Consider the following 27,372-nt stretch of genomic DNA (forward strand, 5'->3'; position numbering starts at 1 on the left):
TTCACAGGTCAGGTTGCCTGGTGTTCAGAGCTGTTCCCACAAAGGTTAACTGCCAAAGTGCCACACTGAGTGCACGTGTCAAAGGTAACACAGGGTTCTTCTCTGAATAGGCTTTTCTTCACTCACCTAGAAACTGGCCTGAAGAGTGCCTGAACTCTTTATCACTAACTGCTGTTTGAAAAGTACTGGCATTTCCCCAGCACATGTCCAAAGGTGTCAGATTCTACCCTGTTGCCAAAGCAAACTACAAAACGAACACACGGTTCTTATTTCCTTAAAAACAAAACAGCCTCACGCAAAACAAAAAACCAAATTTTATTTAGCTTAACAGTTTCTCCAATACAAAGAGAAATATTAAAACCCAGGACATATGCACATATAACCCCCCCGCCCCACCCCCACCAAAGCCCAAAAACCTAAGAGAAGAAAGGACAAAGTTCTCTTCAATGGAGAATATTATCTTCGCTTCTGGAAGATGTTTCCACGCCCCATTCCACGTCCTCTTCCTCTTGCAGCCACTGAAACAAAGAAGGAGAGAGGTCAGTGTGGCTGGGAAGGAATGCTCACAACAAGCACTAGCTGAGGCCTGGGCGCCGGCTCTGGAAGGGACCTGAAAGGTCACCTGGACCAACATCCCGAATGACAACTTGTCATGTGGTGAGGAGGAAGAGGACTGGAAGTTGGCACTGATTATCGATACCTGGTGTCAGGGTGGGAGGTAGTGCTGACAGCAGTCTGAATACCACAGAAAGGACAAATTCTCAGGGCCAGCCAATGGCAAGCTATTACGCCATTACTGATGTATTTCATGCAGTCTGTGTGAGGAAGGGGAAGGGGAAGGGCCATGCCCGTGCATGTGGACATAAGATAACCTCAAACACTGTTCCTTGCGTACCATCACTTCTTTGTTTCTTTATACCAGGTCTGTCACTGGCCTGGACCTTGCCAAGTAGGCTAGCATGGCTGGCTAGGAAGCCCAGGGATCTATCTTGGTCTCGTCAGTACGAGGATTACAAGCAGGCGCTACCGCACAATAGATTGAACTCAGGGACACAGACTGTGTGATAAGCTCATTACCCACTGAACTATATCACCCTGGCTCTCAATTCAGCTTTGAAACTCTGAAACAGACACTCAAGTGCTAGCATCTGTTAACTCTGGGTAGTATTCTGGGTATTAGTCTTTGAGTTTTTCTGCATGAAATAAAATGCTTAATAACAAAAACAAAATAACACTACCTATAAAGATGCACAAGACTTCCACTCCATGACCCAATGTGCCTAGGAGGCTAGAGGCCCCAGAGGATACTCTGGAAATTCTGAGGACTGGCAGCACATGTCTTGTTCTCTGTTCTTTCAGAGACTGATGGGAACCTAACACTCGCTGATAGGGACTGGAGCCAGGGGCTGGGAGAGGTGCGGGTGGCTCAGGGCTGCAGCCAGTGGGTCTGAGCAAACTCACTGCCTGAAGTGCACGGCAATGACTGCTGAAGATGAACACCCTCACTACGACAGCAGGAGCAGCCCTCTCAGGCAAAGGGGACATTTTCTCTTTTTAGCATTTTATTTGTTTGCTTGTATGCGTATTTGCACACTTAAAGGTCAGAGGACAACTTCTTTCACGCTTCTGAGACAACCACCTTTAACACCAAGCCATCACTGGTCTAAGATTTTGTCTTAAAACAATTAAACCACCCCCCGACCCCCAAACTACTTTATCTTCGAGCACAGAGCCTACTCCCCATAAAAACACGGAACATACGCTGCTGAAAGATACTGTGGAGGACCCAGGGCCTTTTTTCCAACACCAATGCTGTTACTTAGGACTATGCTTTTGTGCTAACAACGAGGTAGAACTTCTCAGGGACGCAAATGCAAGCCATGATTGGGTAGCCTCCAAGAGCAGCTAAGACGTCTCTGGGGGATGGTGTGCTCACAACTGCTGCCATGTGTCAAAGGAAGGATTTACTGTCAGGTTTAAGAAATGTGAAACAAGGGGTGGCAAGATGGCTCAGCAGGTAAAGGAGCTTGCTGCCAATCCTGCCCCCCATACTCAATCCCCATGCTGGGCAGGGCTGACAACTTGTCCTCTGACCTCCACATCTGTCCCCTAGCCCTCAAATAAGCCAACTCACAGTTTTAGAGAATAAACAAAAATAAACAAGATGGCGCTAACTAGAGGGCTGGAATGTAGCTCAGTAGTAGAGTGCCTGCCTGAAAGACCCTGTGTCCATGTGGAGCACGTGGAGAATCACCCCCACACGGCATGGCCGCTTACACCGTGGTTTCACAGCAGCTGTTGTAAGCCACAGCAGACCCTCGGCTGATTCTAGCTGCTCACTGTCCCCGACATATTCTCCTACCCTCCCCATCCTGCCCTGGATGCAGTCTTGGGAGTAGATGGTTAACTGATGGGCTGCCTGGAAGCCACAAGAGCCACCATACTCCTGAGCAACCCTAACAGCCCATTGGTTTCTCAAGACAGACTTGAGGTCAACTATTTCTTTGCTTGTTAACCTTTCTGTCTTGGGTGAATAGAAAAACTTTCTTGTGCACGCACACAGTTCTGGGAATGCTACTGAACATCTTCGGGCATCAATCCATGTCCTCACTAGAGCAGAGCAAGCTGCCCAGGCTTCTTGGATAGAATTTCTGGAAAGGAGGGACCTTCTCTATAGAATGACTTAAGACAGGGCTCTCTCTGCTTGTCCCTCCAAGGTCATGCTGTATATGTAGCTCAGGCTGGCCTCCCACTCACTCCATGCCTTCTGCCTCAGCCTCTTAAGGGCTGGGATTACAGGTATGAGGCACCACACCTTGCTTGAGATTTGGGATTTTATACTAAACTCTGTGCTGGGACTGAATAAGACAAGAAAGCTAACAGGGAACAAACAGTCCCATTCCCAAGGATTTCTCAAGTCTGGGGACGATCAGGACAGGATTAGCAGCAAGTGTGGAGAATGGTGCCGTCAGACTCACCCTTTCCCCTAAAGGAAACAAGGCACGTAGTAATTCTAAAGCCAGCCGAGGGAGGGTACCTACCTTGGGCCTTCAGGATAGCAGCTTTTCCTCGGCCGGCCCCTGAGCCTTGGTTTTTATTTTTCATGCTCTTTAACATGGGTGCATTTTTCAGCATGTCAGGCAAAATCAGAAACCGGATCTTGCTGCCACGTATGTACACCTGTTCCAGCTGTGCCACTCGGCCGTCTCTGTATGTGACTGTGATGTTGGACATCTGGAAGGGAATCACCATTTTATTTGCAAGGTCAAAGCATTGGAGCACACAAAGCCAGCAAGCCTTAACTGGAGAAGTTTAGAAACACAGAAGCCCACACCAGCAGGAAGGAGTAGACAATGCTGTAAACTACCCTAGCAATGGCTGGCACCTTCTGTAGGCATTAGGGACTGCACACTTCACACAAACGGCAGATGAAGTATGGGCTCTCCCATTTTATAGACTACAATCAAACAAACCCAGGTCAGACCACTGACATGCTGCAGCTCAGACGCAGAGCCCCAGCTTGCATCCGCCTGGGTCAGGTTGTTGGGTGACAGGTGTGCAGCCTCCTGGACCTGCTGGCACTCCAGCTGGAAAGGCACCTTCAGGGTCATGCATAGGCAGCAGACATAGTTCTGACTCAGCACACATCAGGAAGGCAGATGACTAGACAGGACTGAGAAGTGACAGGCAGTGCCTGCTCCCAGTCTGCACAAGGAGAGGAAGACCTGGGCAGGAGCTTTTGGCATGCGTGCACTGAAGCAGCACATCTGGACAGTCCTAAGCACACCTCAGAGAATGGCAGACCACTCAAGTCTGTGGAAGGAGAAATGCCCAACAGGCAGTATTTTGGGAGGACAAATGTGCCCACGTGTGTTGTGTAGGATGAAGGAAGGAGGGATCTCTGAGTCCAGTCAGGAGACCCACAGGGAACAGGACAGTGACATAATCCTGCCAGCACCAAATCCAGCCATGCCATGTTTACCATAATTGCCGAATTGCTATCGGGTAGGCAGAAAGGAGTAGACTTTATCTAGAGTGGGTGAAGCCCATGCTGCAAGGATGTGCTGGCTCGCAGATTTCTTCCTTATGAAATTTAAATCATGGATAGTCTTACTGTACATTGGACATATTTCCCTACCTGCTTCCCCTCCCCTTTCTTTTCTTACCTCTTCTCCCCACTGTTAGCCCCTTATTCTCCAATAACCCAACTTCTACTTTCATTTTCTATATACACACTTAATTTTATGAGTATAAAACCTAGGAAGCACATATGAGAGAAAACAGCTATCTTTCTAAGACTGGATTAATCTGCTTAAAGATCATCTTCAGAGGCACCGTCTCCCAGGACTGGCTTCTATGCTGCTGCCTTTGCTCCTTCTGAAGGACCAGGTGGATTCTGGTTGAACAACATGAAAACCAAAACCAAAATCCATCAATGCTCTGAGGCTGTCCCATTTTATCTGAGCAATGGGAATGGTGTCTAGGATTGCAAACCACCATTCCTGTTTACATTCAAGGTCAAGAGGGCCCAGTTTCCCACCAACCAATCGCAGGCTTAAAAATCCTATCGCCAGCTCCTTGCGTCTCGGTTTCTGAGTCCTCGCCGCAGTGCCAGGGACAGGTACAGAATCTCTGCTACCACAAATAAGCAGCTATGGATTCGCTTCCTTACCCAACTGGAACCAGATTCCCCCATCCCATCCCCCAATTTCAGGCGTGTTTGTGACTGTGTAGAAGACACCGAGGTAGCTTGAGGACCTCCATGAGACCTGGGTGTGACACCTTCCGGTGTAATCCTGAGCACATCTTCAGAGTTCGGAGTCCCAGTTCCCCACCTAGCGGCATCACAGTGTAACAACAGCCAGTGTTTCCTGGGTAGGAATGTAAACAGCAGGCATGGCCCCAAATGGCTGAGTTTACACCATCAAACCCTACAGGAGGCACAGCCTGTCAGAGGCAGATCTATGCTGAAGGTCCACGCCTTTTCTCATCCTGTCCTCCTGCACAAAAATCACACTGCCTTCATGTGTTCTGTAAGTTCAAACCCAGGTCTATCTGACTCTGAACTACTTACTCCCTATCTTGAAGTGGAATATACCACTTTACTGGGGCTGTTAAAAAACAAAATTAAACAGGGCAAAGCATGTCTAAATGTTGTCTCGACTACCTAAGATATAACAAGCCCAGTAATGTCTGATCTGAGTTATGAAGTCTATTTTTGAGATGTACAATTATTGTCTTATTTCCCTCCCCACTCAGCATCTCCCCACTGTGCCTTGAAAATCTCCACAAGGCTGTCATACAGATCCAACCAGACTTAAACTAGGTGCTTCTACTAATGTCCTATGTTGGGTTCTCAATGTCATCTGACAAACAATCCAGCAGCAAACTGTTACTGTTCTAATGTACTCCTGTCTGCTACTGGAGAAATGGTAACTCAGTCCCAGGGAAGGCCCGGTGTTGGCATCATAAAGCCAAAGGCATCATCTGTAAGCAATGTATTTATCTTAACTGCATCTAAAATACTTAAAGATTTATTTTATTTAAGTGTAGAGCATGTGTGACTGCAGAAGCTGGAGACAGTGGGGCTAAGATCCCCTGAGTGCTAGGAACCCAACCCTGGTCCTCTGGGAAAGCAGCAAGTGCTTTAACTGCTGAGCCGTCTCTCCAGCCTCAAGGACTTAGGTTTTACGGAAAGTCAGGCAGAAACGCAGCTTACAGTTTTCCTAAATAGCCAGCCACAATAAGCAACACAGACAAGACACTCAACTGAAATGGCATCTGTGGGCCCAGATGGAGAAAAGCTCAATGCAGGATTGTAAAGTAATGCTGGGGGTATAACAGGGTATTTTGTCTTTGGTTCTGACCTCATAATTCTTTCTAGTTTTGTTTCGAGGCTTGTTAGCATTCTAAGCTCTACCGCCATAGTTACCTGGCAACAGCCAGGTATGTCTGACACTATAAAAGGGGCTGCTTGCTCCCTCCTCACTCTCTTGCTCTCTCTTGTTCTGGCTCTCCTGCCCTTGTTCCTTCTCTCCCCATTCCCCTCCCACTTCTCTCTACGTGCTCATGGCCAGCCTCTCTACTCCTTCTCTCTCTACTCTCTCTCTTTCTCTACCCTACTACCCTCTCAACCCTCCTCCCCATGCCCTGAACAAACTATGTTCTATACTATACCATCATGAGGCTGGTCCCTCAGGGGGAAGGGATGCCTCAGCATGGACCCACTGAGGCACCCTCTTCCCCCAGACCTCCACAGAACATAATTTCCCTCTATCTTTTATAAACACAACATTGGTGCCAAAACCTGGGATCGAACCAGGGACCTGGGACATATCCTCTCTTTATCTTTTTATAGACCTGGCTGTCCTGGGTCTCTATATAGATTGACTGTCTCTGCCTTCTGAGTGCTAGGATTAAAACAGTCCACAAAAGCTAGAATTTTTCTTCCTTCGGTTGGTCAGAGAAACCAATTTTGATCTGTCTTTCTGCCCTGGAGTTGTCTGTAAGTAAATTCCCATGACTTTCATATCAGAAAGAGTAATGCCTGTGCTGGGATATAATTCAGCAGCAGATACTTATCTACTACGTGCAAAGCCCTGGGTTCCATTCCTAGTACTAAGGGACACAGAAGTCCGATCTGCCCACTTGGCCTGTTAGCACACGATCATACTTTTGTTTTCTTTTCAAATCACTATTTTTACATGATTATCTTTATTTCATTCCTGCCTATTCAATTAAATTTCCACAAAACATGTTTTAGAGAACTTCCAGATAGTGGAACATGTGGAAATTCCTGGAGGGTGGTGTGTCATGAGGAAGCATGGAAACTAAGTTTCCAGGCCTTGCTTGACACATCTGTATCTTTAGTCCTGGTCTCCACAAATACCTGTAAATGTACTTCCCTGAATTCTGTGAGCTAGTTAAACAAAGGTTGACTATAGGGACACCTACTTATGCCTGCTCAGACAGAGCCCAGGTTAAAATAAACTGGACTTTCATTGGTATCTAAAAAGGGGACAGTCTTGAGGGCTGAACCCTCAACCAGAGATACCTGATGCTTTCTCTTTGAAGCATCTGAGCTGAGCTTCTCTCAACTGGTCAGCACTGCACAACTGACTTCTTCCTTGGCATGTGGGCAAACTCACACCAGTGTCACAAGGGATCCCTGTTGTGAGGTGCAGGAAATACTGAGCATCAGAAGTAAGGCCAGGATTGTCAACATGCTAAAAATGTGCACACTTGAGGATAATTTCACACACACACACACACACACACACACACGAGAGAGAGAGAGAGAGAGAGAGAGAGAGAGAGAGAGAGAGAGAGAGAGAGAGAGAAAGAGAATATTCATTCAAATTGCCAATGATGTTCATCACTATCAAATTATTCACCTATCTTAGTTCTTAGGAAACGCGTGCAAACAGTGCAGAACACGACTCATGTGAAAACAGTTCACACAGCCTGAACACTGATTTCCCCCAAGCTAAGAGCTAAGGTCACCCACAGAAGTGTAACCATGAAACCAGTCCAGGTGCCCTTTGTTTACAGCCCCAGTGACTGGGAGGCAGAGGCAGGACGACCCCGAGTTTCAGGCTGGACAAGCTGCACAGTAAAATTCTTGTCTTTGAGAAATCTCAAATTTGCTGGTGTTAGTTACCACAGTGTTTTGCTTTTTCTAAGCAACCCAACCCCAGGTTATAATTTTTGTAAGGTAACATGCAATTTCATGCGGATCATTTATCTACAGAGGGGTTGGTAATGGCCAAACAGATAAACATTGCCCTCGTGGTCCCCAAAGAACCATTTTAGCTTCTGCAGAACCATCGACTCTGCCACTCTCCCATGCAAACCACAGAGAATTTTTTAGTTAAAATTCTAACACCAGCAAATTTGAGAGTTAAAAGTGTATGGTGACGTACACTTGTCTGTAATTCTCTCCTTAAGTTATATTTACTGGCACATCGTCTTTTTAAAGTTATTGCCTTTAAAATGAGACAGGGTCTCCTTTTATGCCTAGTGTGGCCTCCAACTCTCGCCTCAGCCTCCCGAGTTCCACAGGCTGCTGGAGAACTTGCCCGGCACGAGTGAAGCCCTAGGTTTGACCCCTTATACCACATAAAGCCAGCCACAGACAGAAAGTTTTGTTCCGATAACTGCAGGACCTGGAAAAGCTGCTGCAGCATAACATGCTGATATTTGTTTTTTAGATAACATAAGTAAAATTTGACTTTTAGAACTTTAGCTGCTCTGTCCACTTTGGAATAGGAGCCAGTGCATGTTAAGAGCAGCCTGGGGTCTGAGAGATGGAAAAGCACAACCACCTCTTGCCCCACGCCTAGGAAACCGCCAGAAGCCGGCGGCAGAGACGGCTCAGCAGTCATGAGTACTTCAGGCTCTTTCAGTGGGCCAGACCTCAAGAGGCTCTACATGTGCTCTTAAAGCTTTTAAGAGTTTTTATTTTTCTTTTTAAAAATTATATATGTGGACATATGCACACACGCCATCGGTGTAAGGATGTGGGGATCAGAATCAGTCCTCTCCCTTCACAGGGTGGGCTAGGGGACTGAACGTCAGGCTTGTTGGCAAGGGCCTTTACCCCCTGGGACATCTCACCAGCTTTAAAACATTTTTAAAACCTCGTGTGTGTGGTGTTATGAAGTGACTCCAGGGCCTTAGGTAAGCAAGCAGTATCAATAAGCTATACTTGCAACTCATTCTGGCTTTTAATATTTATTTATTAAATATCTGACAAGATTTCCTAAGAAATCTTTTGTAGAGAGAATCTTATGTGTACTCTATGAAGCACCACCTGTCAATAAAAAGCTGATTGGCCAATGAGCTGAGGCAGGAAATAGGAGGTGGGGATTTCGGAGAAAGAGGATTCTAGGATAGTCAGGTATGGTCAGGTGCAGAAGACATTTGCCCCAAACGCTCATGCTGACAGAGGTGGTCATATGAACCTGAGGAGAGATTACTAGCTACGAAGTAGGACTCAGAATAGAATAAACTAGATAACCAAGTTATGAGCTAGCAGGAACAAGCCGAAGTTTCTGGCCTAGACGATTACTCGTAAATAATTTAGTCTCAGAATTGTTATTTCAGGAACATGCGCGAGGGTGGGGAAGCCTGTGGCTACATCTTTTCATTTTTAAAAGATTTATTTACTTAATCTATATGAGTACAAGGTAGCTGTCCTCAGACACACCAGAAGGGGTTTTAGATCTCATTACAGACGGTTGTGAGCCACCCTGTGGTTGCTGGGAATTGAACCCAGGACCTCTGGAAGAGCAGTCAGTGCTCTTAACCTCTGAGCCAACTCCCTAGAACATTTTTTTTTTTTTTCTGATTTTGAAGAAAACTTTAGTTTTTTCTCTGATATCTACTAAGACAAATGCTTCAGGCCATGGTTACTTGACAGAGCTAAAAGCAAAGACTGCTCCATTTGAGGAGCCTCTAATTCCAACTCATCCATTCCCAAGATGGGGTCCTCTACATCTGTTACAAAAATTAGCTAAAATGTAGAAAACCACAAGGACAACGGAACCCTTGCTTCCATCTACCTGGAATATGGTATCACCACTCACCTAATACCACAGCCTGTAGTTCTGGTCAGCACGTCCATTGTAAGTAGGCAGTAGGAGATCCAAGATCTCAATCTTCCTGTTCAAACCTAGATGCCCAAATGTGTCTGACCCACTAAGTTCCCTTTCTGGGAACTCATCACAGATCCCATGCATATCCATGCTATGTTTGAAAAATGAGACAAACATGCTATGACAAAGAATGATCAAACGACCAAGTTCTAGGTGTGTGGTTCAATGGCAAAATGTTCCTTACCAAGTGACCCTAAAAGAAGGCAGATTAGAGTTTACGCTGTGACGGTGGGAAGATCATTACAACAAAATGTAATGCACATGTATGCATGTGTATCACAAGTGTTCAGGTGTTCTCAGAGGCCAGCTTAGGACATCAGATTCCCTGAACTGGAGTTACTGGTGGCTATGAGTGGCCATGTGGGTGCTGACAATTGAATCTGGGTCTTCTTAATGAGAAGCCAGAGCTTCCAACTTGAGCTGTCTCTCGAGCACCTAAGAACATCACTTAATAGGATCTTGGGTATCTGAATGCCAGAGAAATTTGTATCTCATAATGATTTCCTTCTGACTGGCTTCATACCTGAAGGAACTTTTATTGATGCATAGGAACTCAGCTTTCAGTCAAGTACGAGCTGCCTGCCTTTCTAATCAAGCTCAGTGGCACCACGGCCCATTCCCTCCCGTGAAACTACCACATAAGGGAGAGGGCACAGCTGAGTAGAGAGTACTTGTCAGATTCTACTCCCAGCACTGCACAAACTATAATTTTTCTAAGCCATTTCTAGTTAAAATATACACGGGCCACATAGGTAAAGAAGTCTGTGTCAATACACACAGGGAAAGAAGCGGCTGTAATGGAATCCTCTCATGTTCCCAAATCTTTGTGATGTGTTAATATTCTGTTCTGGGCTATTTATTTATTTATTTATTTATTTATTTATTTATTTATTTATTTGAGACAAGGTGTTAAAAAGTCCAGGCTTCCTTTGAATTTTGTGGTGATGATTCTTCTGCCTCAGTTTCCCTAAGTGCTGGAACTATGTGAACTCCCAGGCTTGGCTTTGCCCCAAGTTTATAAGAAAATGTTACCCAGGGAAGGTATTTGGAAGGTATTTCTCAAGGGCTGGGGGCTGGAAAGGAGACAGCAGGGGAACCTGCAGGAGCCATCAGTCCCACAGAGATACAAGTATTCAGACTCCACAAGCAAATCAAAATGAGCATTTGCTGGTTAGTTTATCACTGATTCTGAAGGGAGCAGACGGTAAAATGAGATGGCAGGACTCATGAAAGCCGAACCTCACAAAGGCAGACCACTACAGGTCTTGACAGCACCAAGTCAGCTACACCTCTTAGGACCTTCCTTTGGAAGGAAACCAAGTAGTACAGGACTTGAAGAAGCCTCAAGGCCAAGTGGGATGGCACTTGCCAGAAATTACAGAATTGACACTGAGGCAGCAGGAGGATCAAGTGTTAAAGACCAGCTTGGGATCTATAGAGATCTCATCTCAAAAGCAACCCCACATTGGCAAATGGCACAGTTCAGTGTGAGTGCTTAACCATCTCGCCTGAGGCACCGGGCTCCATTCCCAGCAGAGGGGAAGGAGAGGTGTGGGCACGCACCACCAACTCTAAACTAAATCTTGTTTTAGTTTGCTTTGCGTTGCTCTAATAAACATCCCCTCAGCCAAAAGTACCTGGGGGCGGGGGGTAGAAGAGTTTATCTGGCATACACATTGTGATCGTCGTCCATCATTAAGGGAAGCCAAGGCAGGATCCAAGTTGGCAAGAACTGAAGCAGAGACTACAGAGGAATGCTGCTTCTGGACTTGCCCTCCAGGCTCATGCTCAACACACACTTTTTGTTTCTCTGTGTAACAGTCCTGGCTGGCTGAGAGAATTTGCTTTGTAGGGCAGGCTGACCTTGAACTCAGAGATCTGTGTGCACCACCATGCCCTGTTTTGTTTTGTTTTGTTTTGTTTTGTAGACAACCTCCTTTATGGCCCTGATTGTCCTGCCTCTGCTCCCCAAGTACTGGGATTACAGGTGTTGGTTTTATCACCATGCTTGGTCCTCACCTATGTTCTTAATCGCACCTCCCCCCCCAATAGCCTGTAATGGGCTGGGTCCTCCCACATCAACCACTAATCAAAAAAATGTCCCAGACTTACCTAAAGGATAATCAGATAGAGGCATTTTCATAATTGAGGTTCCCTTTTCTAAGACAACTCTAGCTTGTGTCAAATTGACAAAAACCTAACCAGCACAAGTGTGTAGTTTAAATGAAAAGTGGCCTCCATAATTGCAGGCATTTGAACGCTTGGCCCCCGAGTTGGTGATGTTTTGGGGGGCTCTGGGGGATGAAGCCTTGCTGAAGGATGCCACGGGGGGGGGGCAGACTTTGAGGACCCTGACACTTCCCGTTTGCTCTCTATGCTTCGTGCTGTCTATTGAAAATGTAAGCTCTCCGTTTCCTGCTGCTGTCACCAGCTTTCTTACAAAGAAGATTCGTCCTCCTGTAACTGTTCTAATGGTACAGTACTGCAACCACAGGAAAATAACTGTATGGCTGGTTTGTGTGTCAACTTGACACAAGCTGGAGTTATCAGAGAAAGGAGCCTCCCTTGAGGAAATGCCTCCGTGAGACCCAGCTGTAAGGCATTTTTCTCAATTAGTGATCAAGGGTGGGAGGGTCATTGTGGTCAGTGCCATCCCTGGGCTGGTGGTCTTAGGTTCTATAAGAAAGGAAGCTGAGCAAGCCAGGGAGAGCAAGCCAGTAAGTAACATCCCTCCATGGCCTCTGCATCAGCTCCTGCCTCCAAGTTTCTACTCTGAGTTCCACTCCTGACTTCCTTTGGTGATGAACAGCGATGTGGGAGTGTAAGCTGAATTAACCCTTTCCTCCCCAACTTGCTTCTTGGTCATGATGTTTGTGCAGGAATAGAAACCCTAATAACTAACACAAACCCTAAAAGGCAACAGGCAGGTTCTCTTACTACAGACGCACCCCTAAACAAGCACTGTACCTTTCCAACCTCATTTTCTCACTAAGAATATAGCAACAGATGTTACAGATTCACTCCAACAGCAGAGCACCGAGCTGGCTGCTGCCCACACACACGTCTCTTCTCCAACATCTCTAGACCTGGAGCAGTCTAGGGATGTTACGTTCATCCTGCAGAGACAACAGGCAGGGAGGAGTGTGCAGCCGACATCCTCCAGCTGCCGCTCTGGATCTGCCCTGGCACTCACTGTGTTAGCCATCCACACAGGCTGCCAGGGACTGACCACAGTGGAAACATCAGAGCCAGTCCACTTCTGCCTCCAGTCACTCCTCTTACTTGGGGAAACTTGCTCAGCATCATGCTGCAGTCTGAGGCTCCTTCTACTCAATCTGCCTTCCTTTCTCTGGATTGAAGACTCTCCTGCTACCATGATTACTATTATCGACGTAATGGATTTAGAATTACTGAAGGAAGGGACAGGCACGTCTGTGAGGGATTATCTAGATTAGGTGGAGGTCAAAAGTAGAAACTGGGCTAAGCCCAGGCACTAATCTCTGCTTCCTGATTGCACATTCAATGCGACTAGTAGCCTCCTCAAGCTCCTGCCATCACACCATCCTCTGCAACAGACTGTGACACACTGTGAGTCAAAATAAATTCCTCCTTCCGTAAGTTGCTTTGGTCAGGAATTTGATCACAGCAACAAGAAAAGTAACAAATCACATATGCTCGGTCACTGACATCCTTCTGCCATTTCCCCAACAAGTCTTTTGTGGATTTAATTCTGGGTTGGCATTTACAGCACAGAGGATCCAAAACAACTCCATTCTCATTTTATAGAGGAGAGAACGAATGGCCAAGGTACCCCAGGTCCTATAATTGTGGCCCAACTCAATTTGGAATCAGGGAATTCTCTGATTCCAAAACTCAAGTTCTTAATTAATGGGAGAAAAAAAATCCAAAACCATTTATCAAAACGCTGGTAGTTTTATCAGATGAACTTTCTCCAAGAGAAAAAAGTAAACACACACATTTGTGAGCAGAAGATTCTGCAAACTATAAACTGGGCTGGGAAGCGAACACCAGTTCCTAACCTGACCTACTCTAGGAGCCGAGACAGACAGAACAAGTTAACATAACTGGTTGTTTTACAGACAGGTAGTCGGCAACTGCATTTGGATAAAGGCTACCTAATAGCACACATAGACCCAACCCCAGAGAAAACTAAGAGAGGCAGGGCTTTTAACTCCGCCTTTTGACTCCCCACCGAAAGCAGTGTGGTCTTGCTGTAAAGCCCACTCTGGCCTAGAACCCGCGAATCTACCTCAGCCTCCCAAGTGCTGGGACATTCATGGACTACCACATCAGGCTGTCAAATGACTTTCCTGTCTCAAGACTAAGTCTACACTGACATATGATCTCACAGCCCGTCAGAGTGCCTGACAGGTAGTAACTGTCTGGTAAGAATAACTTCATTAAGACCTTTTTATCCCCCCAGGATAGAAGCCACCGATCCTTCATAGCCCCGGGTGCAAAGCAGGATACCTGGCAGTTCATGTTGTCCTCTGCCTCAATGAGCTTCCCCCGATACACTTCACCAGTGTTGGTCTCACATGTCACTATGTGGCCTTCCGCTTCGTGCAGGACTTTAATTGGCACACCGATAGACATCTTGGCAGGACTCTTCCTATGGGGCAGTGAGAGAGACAATGGTTACCTTTCGGAGCCTAAGGACTGGCATTCCACAGGCTCTGAAGATTCTGTCAGAGCTGCATTTTCTGTGGAAGGAGTCTGGCTCTTGGTTTGAAGGACCCACGATGGCAAGTTAGCCCAACATGTAGGGTAGGGAAGGATGGTAAACTGGACAAAGAAAGCCAATGAATGGGATCAGAATACCTCCCTTCTCAGCCAGTCATATGTCCCTCTCTTTATAGTCATTTAAACAACTATGATATGGACCCCGATCAAATAATTGTTTACACGTAAACAAAATGAAAACAAACAAACAAAAAAAATCTGTCCCTCAGCCACACTAGTCATATTCCAATCACTCAGCAACCGCATTTGGATAAAAGCTACAGTACCTGATAGTACAAAGAGATCTAAACCCAGAGAAATCCAGGAAAACAGGTTGTGCTTTACAATTTAGCTTTTTGACTCCCCACCAAAAAGCAGACCAAAAGCGTCATGGCGACGTGCTATAAACAGGAAATGCTCATCATTCAGGGAAATTGGGTAAACGCTCGACCTAAGTCCCATTAAAAAAACAAAGACTATGCGCAGGGCTTTTACATTTCTGAGACGGGAAACGACACAAGACGGAGCACACCGCCTATTTTCATGAGAAGACTATAAGGATGCTAAACATGGTGAGGAACCACGGCCTTCAACTTTAGGAGAGTGCTGAAAATGGTAGGGAAACACTACAGGATTATAGCCAAGGGCTTAAAAAAAAAAACAAACCTAGTAGCATCTACAAAGTGGATTAAACATATAGCAGAGCAATCTGCTAAAACGTCTGCAGCAGCGTGCAAAGCAGGAGGGGAGGCCAGTACAGGAATGGGAGTGGCGCAGGGATGAAAAGGACGTTGAAAACGAAGATCCGGAAGGCAAGGAGATAACTAGCAAGAAACGACTGCCTGTAAGCTTCGAAAATCGGTGACCTGGAAAGGCACAGAACGTGCAGGCTAGGCGTAAATGAATAACTGTTCCTAAGGTTAATGAGATGATATTTGGATAGGCCCTGGCTTCCCGCCCTCCGCTAAGCCCCGCTGAGCTCCTCCTCCGCGTCCCTTTCAGCTCCTAAGCCTCTGGAGAGCCCTGGCCTCCCCTCTCCCGTTAGCCGCCTCTCCTCACCAACTAACTGCAGGCTTTTTTTTTTTTTTTTTTCGGTCCCGGCACAAACGTTAGAAGGCGAAGGCTTGAGGCGAGGAAACGACGGGCCCGAGTATCACGAACACCACGCGCTCCCAGAATGCCTTGCGCAGGCCCCTCCCTTTCCTTTAGGCCTACTTACCCTTTACTCTCACTTAGCCGGCTGGGGAACCCAGGCCTCTAGCACTATAGTTCCGGCACTGTGGAGGGCCCGAGGACCGCCGGAAACATCAAAGGAACATGGGGACCCACGCTTACAGAGTGCTGTAGCGACGGATTGGGCACGATCTGGGCTTGCGCCCAATGCTCTGGGGAGACAGGAAGTGAGGCTTGGATTAGGAATTTAAGCTTTGGATCCGGTCACCGTCAGGTAAGGGACACACCGAGCCTTGGGAACTATCTTTATTCAAGGTCAAAGTAAGACGACCTAAAGGGAGTAGGAAAAGGATTCTTTGGAGTCTCGACGGGGCATTGCGAAGGACCAGAGCCTACAACTGAGGCTGCAAAAGAGCAGACTTAGAGGCGGGAGAGTGCTAGGTTGTGGGGAGCCAACGTCGCCGCGGGAAAGGCTCTGGGGGCGGGGCTCGGGTAGGGGCGGGGCTAAGGAAGGGGCGGGCCGCCGGAGCGTTTAAGGGAAGGACCGGCCCGGAGCGCAGTCTGGAAGAGAAGTGGGTAGAAGGGAAGAGGTGTGGCTTATGGAAGGGGAGGGTTTCCAGCGCCCAGACCTGGAAGGGATTAGGCGTGGCTTGAGGCGGCCTCGCCACCGCCTACCCGGGTCTGAACCGCGGTGGCCGCGGCGACGGCGGCGGAGGAACTCTACGCTCACTGGCCGAGCTCTCCGCCCAGCAGAAATCGCAGCTGCAATCAGCTCCAGGCCGGGGCCATGGGCGCCCTGCGCCACCCGGGTCATGAGGACGGAGGTAGAGGCAGCGGGGCAGCCGCTCGAGCCGGGTCAGTGCCTCTCTAAGGGGGAACCGAGGGGGGGACTCCGCCCTAGAGCGGGGCAGGGTCTGGCAGCGTGCGACCTTGGGTCGTCTGCGGCCTCAGCCCAGCCTGGAGCCTCTAGTGGGTCCTAGCTAGGTGGATATTCCTTCTCATCTCTTGTCCTCAACTTATGGTTGTTCTGAGTCTCCCGGGGCTTCAAGCCCAGGGAGTTCTGAGAGCGGTCAAGTGGAAAAGTCCAAGGGGCAAAAAGGCACAACCTTGCTCAGAAACGAATAGCCCTGCTTGAAGCACGTTGGGTGATCCTGTTCCCCGGGGAGCTGTGGAAAGCCTGCGGCCGGGAAGGGGGTGAAAGAGGGGCCTGAGAGCACTCAACAAAGGGGCGGGAAAGAGGGGAAAAAATGGCTTGGGAGCATCTAGCAAAGGGAAGGTCTTTTTCTCTGGCTTCCCAAACCCAGCGCTTTTGTCTTGCTACTGTTTTGGTTATTTGCTTACTACTGGTTCCTTCTGCCCTGAGGAAACCCGAGCCCCTTTGCTTACTCACGAAGTGGGGACAGCAGGAAGTTCTGGTGGAACTCTGGTTAGGGCACAAGAGTTGATATTAATAAACTGTTACAGGCGAGGTGCTATCTCGTGGGGAGGGGTCAAGGGGTGTGGGACCCAAACTCTTAATTGGAGAGGGGCATCACGTTCAGGGAGTGGTTCCTTCTGGTTGTAACCTGGAGCTGGGCTTGGTCCTGTGCTGGAATTTACTCATTTACTTCTCCAGTTAGCTGCGGCTGTGAACTTTGACTAGATCATTGCCCTTTCTTAGTCTTGGCAGATAATGGCTCACTTGTGTAGGGTGCTAAGAGGTAGACGCAGCGCTAAAGTGTTTATAGATAGCATAGAATTCATGTTTCTAAATCCCAGTCAAGTAGGCTACTGCTGTTTTCTGTACCCGTTGAGGTGAGCAGACAGGCTGAGAGGGTTAAAATAGCGGGAAGAGTTGACTGCCTTTTTTCTCTCGTGACAACCAGACAGCTGAAGCCAGCCCAGGGCTTTCTCCAAAGCAGATCCTAGCTCAGGAGGACTGTCTTGGCTTAAAGCTTCAAGATCTGAAGCAGTTTTGGGCTCTGATGCTAAAGCTGTTATCAGGACAAATACCAAGGCTGCTTCTACCCTTATCACCTAGCCTCAGAAAGCATCCTCCCTGTGCTAAGATCAGGATAGTTAAGAAGGAATGTTTGCCTTGTGAGGCCTTGGGATCTAGTGGTTCTAAGGCTGAGGGAAAGGGGAGAGACACCTGAGTCTCTTAGGACCCTGAGGAGCGTCTGTCCTATGCCACATTTTAGAGGGCATGGCCCAAATAATTAGAGGCAGGCCATCAAGTAAGAAGGCAGCCTCCGTTAGAGGGTGGTGATCTGGAGGCCTAGAACTAATGGGCACTTATAGCAACAAGTAGGTATTTCAAAGGGTAGAGCTTTAAAAAACCAAAATCAACCCCAAACCTTCTCAACGGCATAAATGAGTGTCAGCTATGGGTGAGGACTGGGAGGAGGCAAATTCAGCCCTAACCCTACATGCCCATGACAGAATTCTCAGGCTGACCGGGGAGAAGTCGATATTCTCTCTATGAGCATGCTGAAGGGCAGAGAGAATGACGGGAGGGGGGCGTTGTTGTAGAACAGAGGCTTTGGAAGTCAGGGATGAGAAAGCAACATTCCAGACCAATGGTGGCATAAAAACAAAACCTGGGTAGCAATCAGCCTGAGTAGCTCAGAGCCCTTTACAGCCTCAGTAAGGGTTCTGAAAAGTGAAGACACCCATCTTGATAGTGCCACACCCTGCAGAGAGTTTTCCTGTAGCTACTGTGAGAACTGTTTTAGCACAGAAGTCCCTGGAGACCAAGTTTACGTCACCTCAGTAAGTGCGACTTTTTTTTTCCATTTTTTTTTTTTTTAATTTGTAGCACTGGGGATTGAACCTAGGTCCTGGTCAGTGCTGGACAAGGGCTACATCCCCTTGTGTACATCGTGTACAAGTGTGGTAGTGAGAGAGCACTAAGCGTCAGACACTAGGCAGGGAGACAGCAAACAAGATGAGTACGTTCCCTGGTGTCTTACAACTGGAAAATTTGTAAGCAATAGGGATTTATGAGAATTGTACGATCAAGATGCTGGCAAGTTCAGTACAAGATCCATCCATCCCTGCTAGACTCTCTCTAGATAGGCCCACGTGGGAGGAAGAGAGGAAAGGGAGAAATGATGTGTCCTCTCACAGCAGAGTATGAGAGAGATAAAAGGAGCCCCATGGCTGTTTGCTTTATAAAATTCTATGTGTCTTGAGTATTTTGTCTGCATACAGGTGCCTTCAGAAGCTGAAAAAGAATGTCAGAATCCCCTGAACGGGAGCTTAACAGACAGCTGGCTATAAGCCACCGTGGGCGCTTGGAACTGAACTATACTTGGTCCTTTGCAAAAGAGTACTTTTCAGCTGTTGAGCGATCTCCAGAATGCCATTTAGTTTTAATCGCCAACCCGATAGAATCTACAATCGTGTGGGAAAGGAGTCTTAGTAAGGAATTGTCTAGCTCTGCCTGTGAGTGATTTTCTTAATGGGTTAATTGAGCTGGGAAGACTCACCCCAAAAGTGGGTTGGGCCCCAGACTGATAAAAGGAGGAAAGACAGACGCGTGTATACTCCTTGCTGTCGGTTCCTGATTTTAGATACGATCTGACTGGCTGACCTAACCACTGTGACTTCCCAAAAGTGATGGGTGCACCCTGGAATTGTGAACTAATATAAGCCCCTTTTCTCCTAAGTTATGTTTGTCAGGGTCTGTCATCACTGCAACTAGAAAGGAAACTGAGGCAGAGCCTAGGTTAGTGTTTCCTGTCTTTGAATAAGACCCAAACTCAGAAACCTCACAGCTGGGCAATTACTTCCCTAAAGATTTGTTTTTATTTTATGTCCATGAGGCTTTTGGGTTTTTGTTGTTGTTGATGATGTTGTTGTTTGTTTTGTTTTATTGCTTGTGGGTCTGTCTGTGTACCACATGTGTGCTCTCTGCTCTCAGAAGGCAGAAGAGGATGTTGGAGGATAGGGTTTGGAGTTTGGATTTTGTTGGGATAGTGGTGGGGTAATGGTAGTGTCAGGGATAAGGGCAAGTTTAAGGGTAACGGTGAGGGTAAGGGTAAGTGTAGGATAGGGGTCGTGCATGCGTGTGTTCTCATGTATCTGTGTATGTATGTGTGTGTATGCATGCATCTGGAAGGCTGACTTCAGGTGTCTTCCTGAAGGCAGAATCTGTTAGTCATCTTTGAGTTTGCTGTTTCTCTTAGTCTGCCTAGCCAGCTCGCTGAAACTTCTGTGTCCATCTGCTTGCTGGGGTTACAGGCTGGTGTGGGTTCTCAGTCTCTGAACCTGGGTCATCTTGCTGGAGCTCTTTATCCACCAAGTCATCTGCCCATCCCAAGGACTCTGAAGGCTTTGAAACCAGAGCCGAAATTCCTCTCCCTGCTGTGTGCAGGTGCAGGATTTGGGAAGATCTAATCTACAAACTGTTAAAAGGCTGAGGGGCCTTTGAAAGACTTAGGCTTAGAGGTTCCTGGAGCAAAGACTAGATAAGATCTACATTCTGCAACCTTAGGCCTAAAGGTTTAAAGGATTACACAAGAGGGATGGGGAATGACCAGCCTGGGGTCAGAGAAAGCCCTACAAATAGTGACCTTTCAGCCAGTCCCTGAAGATACAGGAGAGCAAAAGGTTAAGACTCAAGACATCAGCTCTCTGGCTAGTGAAAGGCCCTCTTCTTTGACACACACACAGAGGGAGTGGTAGGAGAGGGGCTGGCCTGGTAGACTTTGTACAGAGCTGGTTACCTGGCCCAGGGGAGAGCCCAGAAATCCTCAAAGGGAATTCTAGTAGACTGACTGGATTTTCATGTGCGACCATGCTCAGCTAGACTGAACTTTGTTCATATTCATGGGCTAAGCTCTCACAGGCCACGTGTCAGCTGGGCCTCCCTTCAGGGCCTCAGGGAATGCTTTTGCCTTTGCCACCCGGGGTATTCTCTGAGGCACACCCCATCACTTTCCTAACCTGAGCTGCTGGGTATCTGCTTTTGCTATGCACTGGGACAGCACCTTGCTGTGTGACTGGTCACTACTGCAGCACATGGCCAGGCTCTTAGAATATTGGGAATAGCAGAACTCAAGTCTACTGAGAGGAGGAGAGTTGCCCACCCCTTCCCCAGTTAGCCAGTGGCACCAGAGTGCCTAGGTACGGCCCTCTCTGTTCCACTTCACAACCCAGAATGGACAGACTGAGAGGGTGGCCCAGGGACAGTGCGGGGTGGAGTTTGGAGGAACCCTGTACTTACCTAGCTCGTGTGACATTCCCCTTCTCTCAGTCATGGTGTGCCCATTTGCTTACTCTGGGAACTTGAGCCAGGCAGACCTCCTGGGACACTGTTGAGAGGGGCAGCACTTTAGAAAAGTGGGGTCCCAGAGTGGGTGTTAGCTTGTGGGAAGCCAAAAGTGTTTAGGAAGTTGTGGGCAAAGATGCCCCTGCCCACCACGTGTGAGGGTTCATGGCAGAGGCTAATGCTGCCTAGAATGGGCCCCGGTGACTTGAAGGAAAGTGGACATGCTTGGGTAACTGCTTTGTTGGAAAGTGGGGACCAGCACCTGGGAGGATTGTGTGTAGGGCTTACTGGCTGTGGCTGGTGTTTAGGAGAAAGTGCTGGTGGTATGAGAACATCGAGCTATGGGAAAGCCCCTGAGATCCTAGAGAGTTTCTGTGGTGCCAATGGTGCATTGGCGGGCACTGTGCAGAGTCTGAGACCTCACTGTCGTCTCTTTGCAGAGGACTTTGTGCAGCTACCTGTGCCCACCATCCAGCAGCTGTATCACTGGGACTGTGGCCTGGCCTGCTCTAGGATGGTGCTTCGGTGAGCGTCCACACCTGCTGTGGCTCAGGGATGAAACAGGAAGTAACGTTGGTGTGAACCCTAGGAGAGGCCCAGCTTCCATTTAGGCCCAGTCATATTTTAAATAGGAACAAAGGGTGGGTCAGGCTGCCCAAGTGTGTTCACTCAGGGGATGCCTGGGAACTTGGGGTGGTCGAGGAGGGCCCAGGCGATCAGGTTGGGCATCTTCCACCCCTCTGCTGTCAGGCCACTGGGATACTGCGTAAATATAAGGACCATGATGCTTGGGAGCCAGAAAGGACTGGTACCTCGTTACCTTTGACAAGAGTTTTTAACTGTTTGTCTGGAGACCCCGATCAGTTCTCCTTTGTATATCTCACATACCAGGATTCTGGGAAAGATAGAACTTAACAAAATGTCCAGTGCCTGCAATTTTGAAAACCACTTCTGCGGCCCAAAGTGTTTCATCTTAGATATGTAGTCAGTGAGGCCAGAGAGAGCAGCAACTTCCCCAGGTTCGCAGAGTCTGTCAGAGATGCGAAAACCAAAATCCAGGCCCTTCACTCTGGGGGCCGGACAGTGTCCCAGGCTGCCTGAGCCCTGAAAGCCTCAGGTTGTGCTCAGGTCCGTGTGGCATTGCCATGGGGGTTCATGATAAAGGATTAGCAGTGCAAGCCCTGGCTGTGGATCTCGTGGGAGGGTGACTGGGTGTAGCTTTGCTTCAAGACAAGCTGACCCCTTTGCCCCTTTCCCTCAGGTACCTGGGCCAGCTGGACGATGGGGAGTTTGAAAATGCCCTGCAGGAGCTGCAGCTGACCAGAAGCATCTGGACCATTGACCTGGCCTACCTCATGCGTCACTTTGGTGTGAGACACCGCTTCTGTACCCAGACTCTGGGTGTTGACAAGGGTTACAAGAACCAGGTGAGCAGCCAGTCACTGGGAGGGCCTTGTAGGACACCCAGTTATCACAATTACAAGACAGGATGGGCACAGCCTGGGCACTCAAGTAAATGCACAGAGGGACAGACACCAGTGGCAGACAGATGACAGACAGGTGGCCGTGGGATCTGGCCTGTGTGGAGTATCTACACGCAGAGTCCTGACTTCTGTCTGCCTTTCTGCGTCTTTCTCCACTGTAGGGCAGGACAGGTCGCAGGCCACAGAGTATGCCGATCTCCTTACCTGTCTTCCTCCTTCTCACCGGGGTCACTGGCATTCTGGAAGAACACATATTAACTGTCTGTGTGCTTTTCTGCCCTCCTGTTCCCCTCTCTAGAAAAATAAAGCCACCGTAGATCACTGTGCCAACACACCAGTTTGTTCCGATCCCTCGTAAAGCCAGATCCAGGCTTACCTGCCCTTGAGGCGATCTTGGCCCAGGCGCTAAGAGTTGGCAGTGTGGCCTCTGCTGGCCTCGTTGGCATAGCGGCTGTCACATGGTGGCCGGTGGCAGTCAGCCTAATTCTTCTTTGAACCTTCCATGCCAGGTAAAGAAGGCTACTAAATCTTAAGACAGAAAAGGGGATCTGGGGACAGAATGTCTTTAGCCTGTCTCCTGGGTGCTCTCTGGTCACGTGAGGAGGCCCCAGCGCCAAGCAGAGTATGTTCTGTGGATCACACTTGGCTACACTGGGCTGTGACTGAGCCGTCCTGGCGCGCAGTAGGAGGGCAGCCTTGCCCTCTTTGCTCCTTGGCTTTAGGCTTCTGCTCATGTCCACCAGAGAGTGGCCTGACCGTCCTTCTCGGGGAGCTACTCTGAATCTTCCGCCTCCTCACTCTTGAGCATCCTCTTCATGCCCCCGTATGGTCCTGTCCACCCTCCAGCCAGGGACAGACACGGCTTTCTTCCTGGGGAAAGCCACCCGCCCATCAGTAGGGCTCCTGCACACTCTTATCCCTACTGCTGTAAAACGGCGTTTGTTTCACTTAAATGGAGTGTGCATCCTTACGGGTGACTCCAGTCTGTCCTCTCTGCAGTCCTTCTACAGGAAACACTTTGACACAGAGGAGACCCGAGTGAACCAGCTGTTTGCACAAGCCAAGGCCTGCAAGGTGCAAGTGGAGAAATGGTGAGCCTTCCTACCCCACTGTCCTGGCCCATAGTGACAAGGCAGGACATTGCCACTTGCAGAGAGCTCGGGGCAGAGGGCAGACAAGCCAAGTCCTTATGTACTGTGACACCGGGGAGTGGGTGCAAACTGGGGACATCAATCTGGGGAACGGGGACGAGCCCACACTGGCGCTGGCTGACCTCCCTCCTACCCACAGCACAGTGAGTGTACAGGACATCCAAGCACACCTGGCACAGGGCCACGTGGCCATCGTGTTGGTGAACTCCGGGGTGCTACACTGTGAGCTGTGCTCCAGCCCTGTCAAATACTGCTGCTTCACTCCCAGAGGCCACCGCTGCTTCTGCCGCGCCCCCGACTACCAGGGCCACTTCATCGTTCTGCGTGGCTATAACAGGGCTACTGGCTGCATCTTCTATAACAACCCAGCCTATGCTGACCGTGAGTGCCGGGGCGGGTGGGCCAGGGTGGCCTGTGTTTACTCTCCCCTATGCCAGCCCTCACAGCTGGTATGACTGATGTTTGTCTCCAAAGCCCCTGCTCCTCCCGGGGTTTTGTCATCGGGGCTTTGCTGTCCTGGCTGCCAGCTGCCTCTCCTTGATAACTTGGTACAGCCAGCTTCTGTCCAGTGCCCAGCTCCCACCTTGATAACTTAGGTTCCATCTGCTGGGCTTCACGGGATAGGATAGCCAGCAGACAAGCCAGACAGTCTGGCCAGACCTTGTCCTCATTGTGGACCGTCCACTGTCCTCACGCCATGGCCTGGAGGAGGACGTCTCTGACCAGACCGGGATACGTCCTGGAGCAGGCTTTTCTCTTCCCCTGGGGCCTTGCTTTCTGTCTGCTAACCTGGGAAGGAGTCAGAAGACAGACTTAACTCATGAAGGCCAGAGTGGGCAGGACGGGTTCCCTAGGGAAGGAAGGCTGAGGAGAGGCGCAGTGCGGGTGGAGCACAGACCCCACTCAGTCCCCCCCGTGCCAGCAGTGGGTGTTTGCCTCACCCACCGATCGACTCTGTTCCTTCCTCCCCAGCAGGGATGTGCAGCACCAGCATCAGTAACTTCGAGGAGGCCAGAACGAGCTACGGCACAGACGAAGACATCCTTTTTGTCTACCTGGACAGCTGACAGCAGGAGCCTGGCGTGCCAGGTCCTCAGACCCTACGTTCTGTCTCAGCCAGGCCCACTCAGGATGTCCACACCCGGGGCTGCTGGGGCTGGGGTTCAGAATTGAAGCCTCGGCCTGTTTGACAAAGCTCGTGGGACCTCTGGCTGCTTTGTCCACCAGTGTCATCGTGTCATTTGCCCTACACACCTTATAGTTCCTGGAGACTGCTCAAGAGCATCACCTCTCAAGACCCCAAGTCTCAGTCCAGCTGTGCCCAAAGCAAGGGGAGAGGCGAAAACCCTGGGAGAGCAGCGTCTTTGGGAAGAGCATGTGCAGATCCAGGCCTGCGGCTCTGGGCCACTCTCAGTTCCATAGTGGGTGGTGTCACTGCTCTCCTGCCTCCGATGGACTCAGGACTCCGGGGCCGGTTACTAGGCCTTGTTGTCATGCAGCTTAAGCATACCTCACAGCCACTCTGAGGCTCTCTGACCCCTGGCATGCTGATGCCTTCTTAGCCTCTAGCTCCCTTCTGTAGAAAGGAAAGCTTTTAGGAACGGGCAGGGCCGAATGGATGAGAGCGGAAGAGAATGTTTTAGGAACAAGGAGTTGACAAGAGACGCCCCAGAGAGCCCCTAGTCCATGAGGCTCCTGAATCCAGCTTGATTTCCCACAGCGAGATCTGCCCTCTAAATCTGGGAGCCTTTTGTGGATGGGTGCTGGAAGGCCGGTGTTCCTAAAACAGCAGGCCGCTTCCCGCCCACCTCACCCCCACCCTGTGTGCACACCAGGAGCATTTGTACAGAATACTGGGTCTCTTCTGTCTTGAAGAAAGGCAGTGTCAGAGTCACACAGCACAGCATGTAACGTCAGCTAGAGCTAGTCAGTTTGCATTGTTTTGCTGTTGGTAGCGAGAGTGTTTTAGTGAGACTTCAGTTTCCACTGTGTGGGGATAAGATAAGAATAGCTACAGGTACTTTGAAACCACTAACCCTTCTTTACATGGGGCGCACAGGCCAGTCCACGTTCTTTCTTACTAAGAGAGCTGGTCTGGCCTGGCCAGCAGTCTGCACGCTGAAGCTGCACCAAAGACAAGCGAATGGGTCACTTCGAAAGAGACGAGGGAACCCACTCCTCATGGGCTCTCTCGGGTGAAGAGTAAAGGGTACCCCAGTGGCCTCTCACCATCACTGTCCTCCAGGGGCCTTGACTTTCAGTCCTCAAGGCATGACGTGGCAGTGGCTGCTTCCCCTACCACTAGCTGCCCCCTCATGGTAGTCTGGGGGACAGAGGTGGTCTGTGTTTACAAGGGCAGTCAAGACCATTCACCCATATTATGCATCGATATTAGACGAAGCCCTGGGCTGAAGGGCAGTGCTGTCGGCTAGGCAGCTACTCTGGGTTTCGGAGAGTAGTATTGGTTTCAGTCTGGTCTCATTCCCATTGCCTTAATGCTGGGTGGTCAGGGCCCCACAGAACTCTGGATCTAAGCTCAGGAGTACCACACAGAAGCTATGGATATGGGTGTCCTCCGAGGAGGGTCTGGTATAACTGAGACCGAGCGACAGGAAGAGGTGAAGGCTTCACAGCGAGTGGATGGGATGAGGCGTGACACACCGGCCTGAGTGCTCATGGGAAGTGGCCTCCACAGAAGGAAGCCTTGCCATCAGATACTTACCACAGCGTGTGACGCTCAGACTTCTCGCCTTCCTGTGCGGCCCAGTGTAGGCTCTGAGGTCACATGGAAACTCTAGATGGTTCTGATCACTCTAGCCACAGGAGGATGAAAGGGATCTTTTACATAGCAGGGGGTTTTATACATAAATATATTTTGTTTGTAATGAGCCATTCTCAATAAATATTCTCACCATGCAGTGGTAGCACCTTCTGTCCAGCCGTTGTGAAGCCCGGTTAGGCTGCAGAGCTCCTGCCTCCCCAAATCGTGGGCTTGATTGCTTGGAACCAGGTCCTCAGAATGTCAGCTCTAGTTTTACCTGGGGCTGGAATTTCACTTCCTGCTTTCCAGGCCACAGCCAGGCCTTGATGCTGGACAAGGCCGGGATAGACAGCACCTACACATGGCTCCCGAAGAAGATGGGACATTTGGCTGAGGCGAGGGAGGTAGTCTGTCTATGGGGGCACAGTGGGAGGACACCAACCTTTGTTCCCTCTGCCGCAGCCTGCAGCCAGATGACACAGGTCTCCTAGGCTTTTGAATAACATTCAGACACCTCCACCAAGGAGATGACTGATTACCTCTGACAAAAAAAAAAAAAAATCTGGAACCTGCATGGGCTGTAGCACCTCACTGTCCTCTGGGTCCTCTGTATGGGCTTCTTTATAATTAGCACCTTCTGAGCAATGTTGCAACAACACTGTCCTCTACTGAGCGGATCCAGCACACTGAGTCACTCTCCCTGAGGGTTCAACGATCCTAACACGTTAGAAAACTGTCGAGTCTCTGGAGTGGGTAATTTTGCTGATTGGGGCTTCAGCCAGGGAAGCTAGAGGTGCCTCTGAACAGGTGGCCCTCACTGTGTCCTTGACACAGTGGCCAGGCAGTCATCCGTTAAAGGTGACTGACTGTATAGCTCTTCAAGGGAAAGATTCATTTTTATGTTGTGCATAGGATTCTGCCGGTGTGTACGTCTACATTGAGTGTATGCCATGCTTAAGGACAGCAGAAGAGGGCATCAGACTTTCTAGAGCTGGAGTTCCAGATGGTTGCGAGCCACCATAAGGGTTCTGGGAGCTGACCTTGGGTCCTCTGGAAGAACAGCTTACACCCTTAACTGCTGAGCCAACTCTCCAGCCCTGGCTAATCATTACAATGGAGTCCTTAGCTGGATATGATGACACGTGCTGGT

At 49.2% G+C, this 27,372-nt stretch overlaps 2 protein-coding genes across 4 annotated transcripts; one reads left to right on the forward strand and one right to left on the reverse strand.

The window, feature by feature from the left end:
- Positions 1–294: 294 nt before the first annotated feature.
- Positions 295–15,695, reverse strand: Snrpd3 (small nuclear ribonucleoprotein D3 polypeptide). 2 transcript variants are annotated; one of them, XM_032888494.1, is made up of 4 exons: positions 15,619–15,695; positions 14,148–14,289; positions 3,042–3,234; positions 295–518 (listed from the first exon to the last, which is right to left on the reverse strand). In XM_032888494.1, the coding sequence occupies exons 2-4, from the start codon at positions 14,271–14,273 to the stop codon at positions 457–459; spliced, it is 381 nt and encodes a 126-aa protein (XP_032744385.1). In that variant the 5' UTR covers positions 14,274–14,289; positions 15,619–15,695; the 3' UTR covers positions 295–456. The 2 variants fall into 2 exon arrangements, with proteins under 2 accessions (XP_032744385.1, XP_032744384.1); XM_032888493.1 differs by lacking the exon at positions 15,619–15,695 and adding an exon at positions 15,459–15,588 and having other exon boundaries at positions 297–518.
- Positions 15,696–16,157: 462 nt separating this feature from the next.
- Positions 16,158–26,385, forward strand: Gucd1 (guanylyl cyclase domain containing 1). Of its 2 annotated transcripts, none has more exons than XM_032888491.1 (6): positions 16,158–16,427; positions 21,267–21,351; positions 22,088–22,253; positions 23,310–23,401; positions 23,601–23,842; positions 24,434–26,385. In XM_032888491.1, exons 1-6 carry the CDS (start codon positions 16,172–16,174, stop codon positions 24,526–24,528), a joined length of 936 nt encoding a protein of 311 aa, XP_032744382.1. In that variant the 5' UTR covers positions 16,158–16,171; the 3' UTR covers positions 24,529–26,385. The 2 variants fall into 2 exon arrangements, with proteins under 2 accessions (XP_032744382.1, XP_032744383.1); XM_032888492.1 differs by having other exon boundaries at positions 16,159–16,427; positions 24,437–26,376.
- The last annotated feature ends 987 nt before the right edge of the window (positions 26,386–27,372 follow it).

The sequence above is a fragment of the Rattus rattus genome, chromosome 18, assembly GCF_011064425.1.
Source record: "Rattus rattus isolate New Zealand chromosome 18, Rrattus_CSIRO_v1, whole genome shotgun sequence".
Classification (NCBI taxonomy): domain Eukaryota; kingdom Metazoa; phylum Chordata; class Mammalia; order Rodentia; family Muridae; genus Rattus; species Rattus rattus.

Excerpts from the sequence above, each read along its gene's own strand:
- Snrpd3 (XM_032888494.1), bottom strand. The coding sequence starts at position 14,273 with ATGTCTATCGGTGTGCCAATTAAAGTCCTGCACGAAGCGGAAGGCCAC. Across the intron at positions 3,235-14,147 it reads AGGACAACATGAACTGCCAG|ATGTCCAACATCACAGTCAC; the intron begins GTATCCTGCTTT and ends ATTCCCTTCCAG. Across the intron at positions 519-3,041 it reads TGCTATCCTGAAGGCCCAAG|TGGCTGCAAGAGGAAGAGGA; the intron begins GTAGGTACCCTC and ends TCTTTGTTTCAG.
- Gucd1 (XM_032888491.1), top strand. The coding sequence starts at position 16,172 with ATGGAAGGGGAGGGTTTCCAGCGCCCAGACCTGGAAGGGATTAGGCGT. Across the intron at positions 21,352-22,087 it reads TGCTCTAGGATGGTGCTTCG|GTACCTGGGCCAGCTGGACG; the intron begins GTGAGCGTCCAC and ends CCTTTCCCTCAG. Across the intron at positions 23,843-24,433 it reads CAACCCAGCCTATGCTGACC|CAGGGATGTGCAGCACCAGC; the intron begins GTGAGTGCCGGG and ends CTTCCTCCCCAG.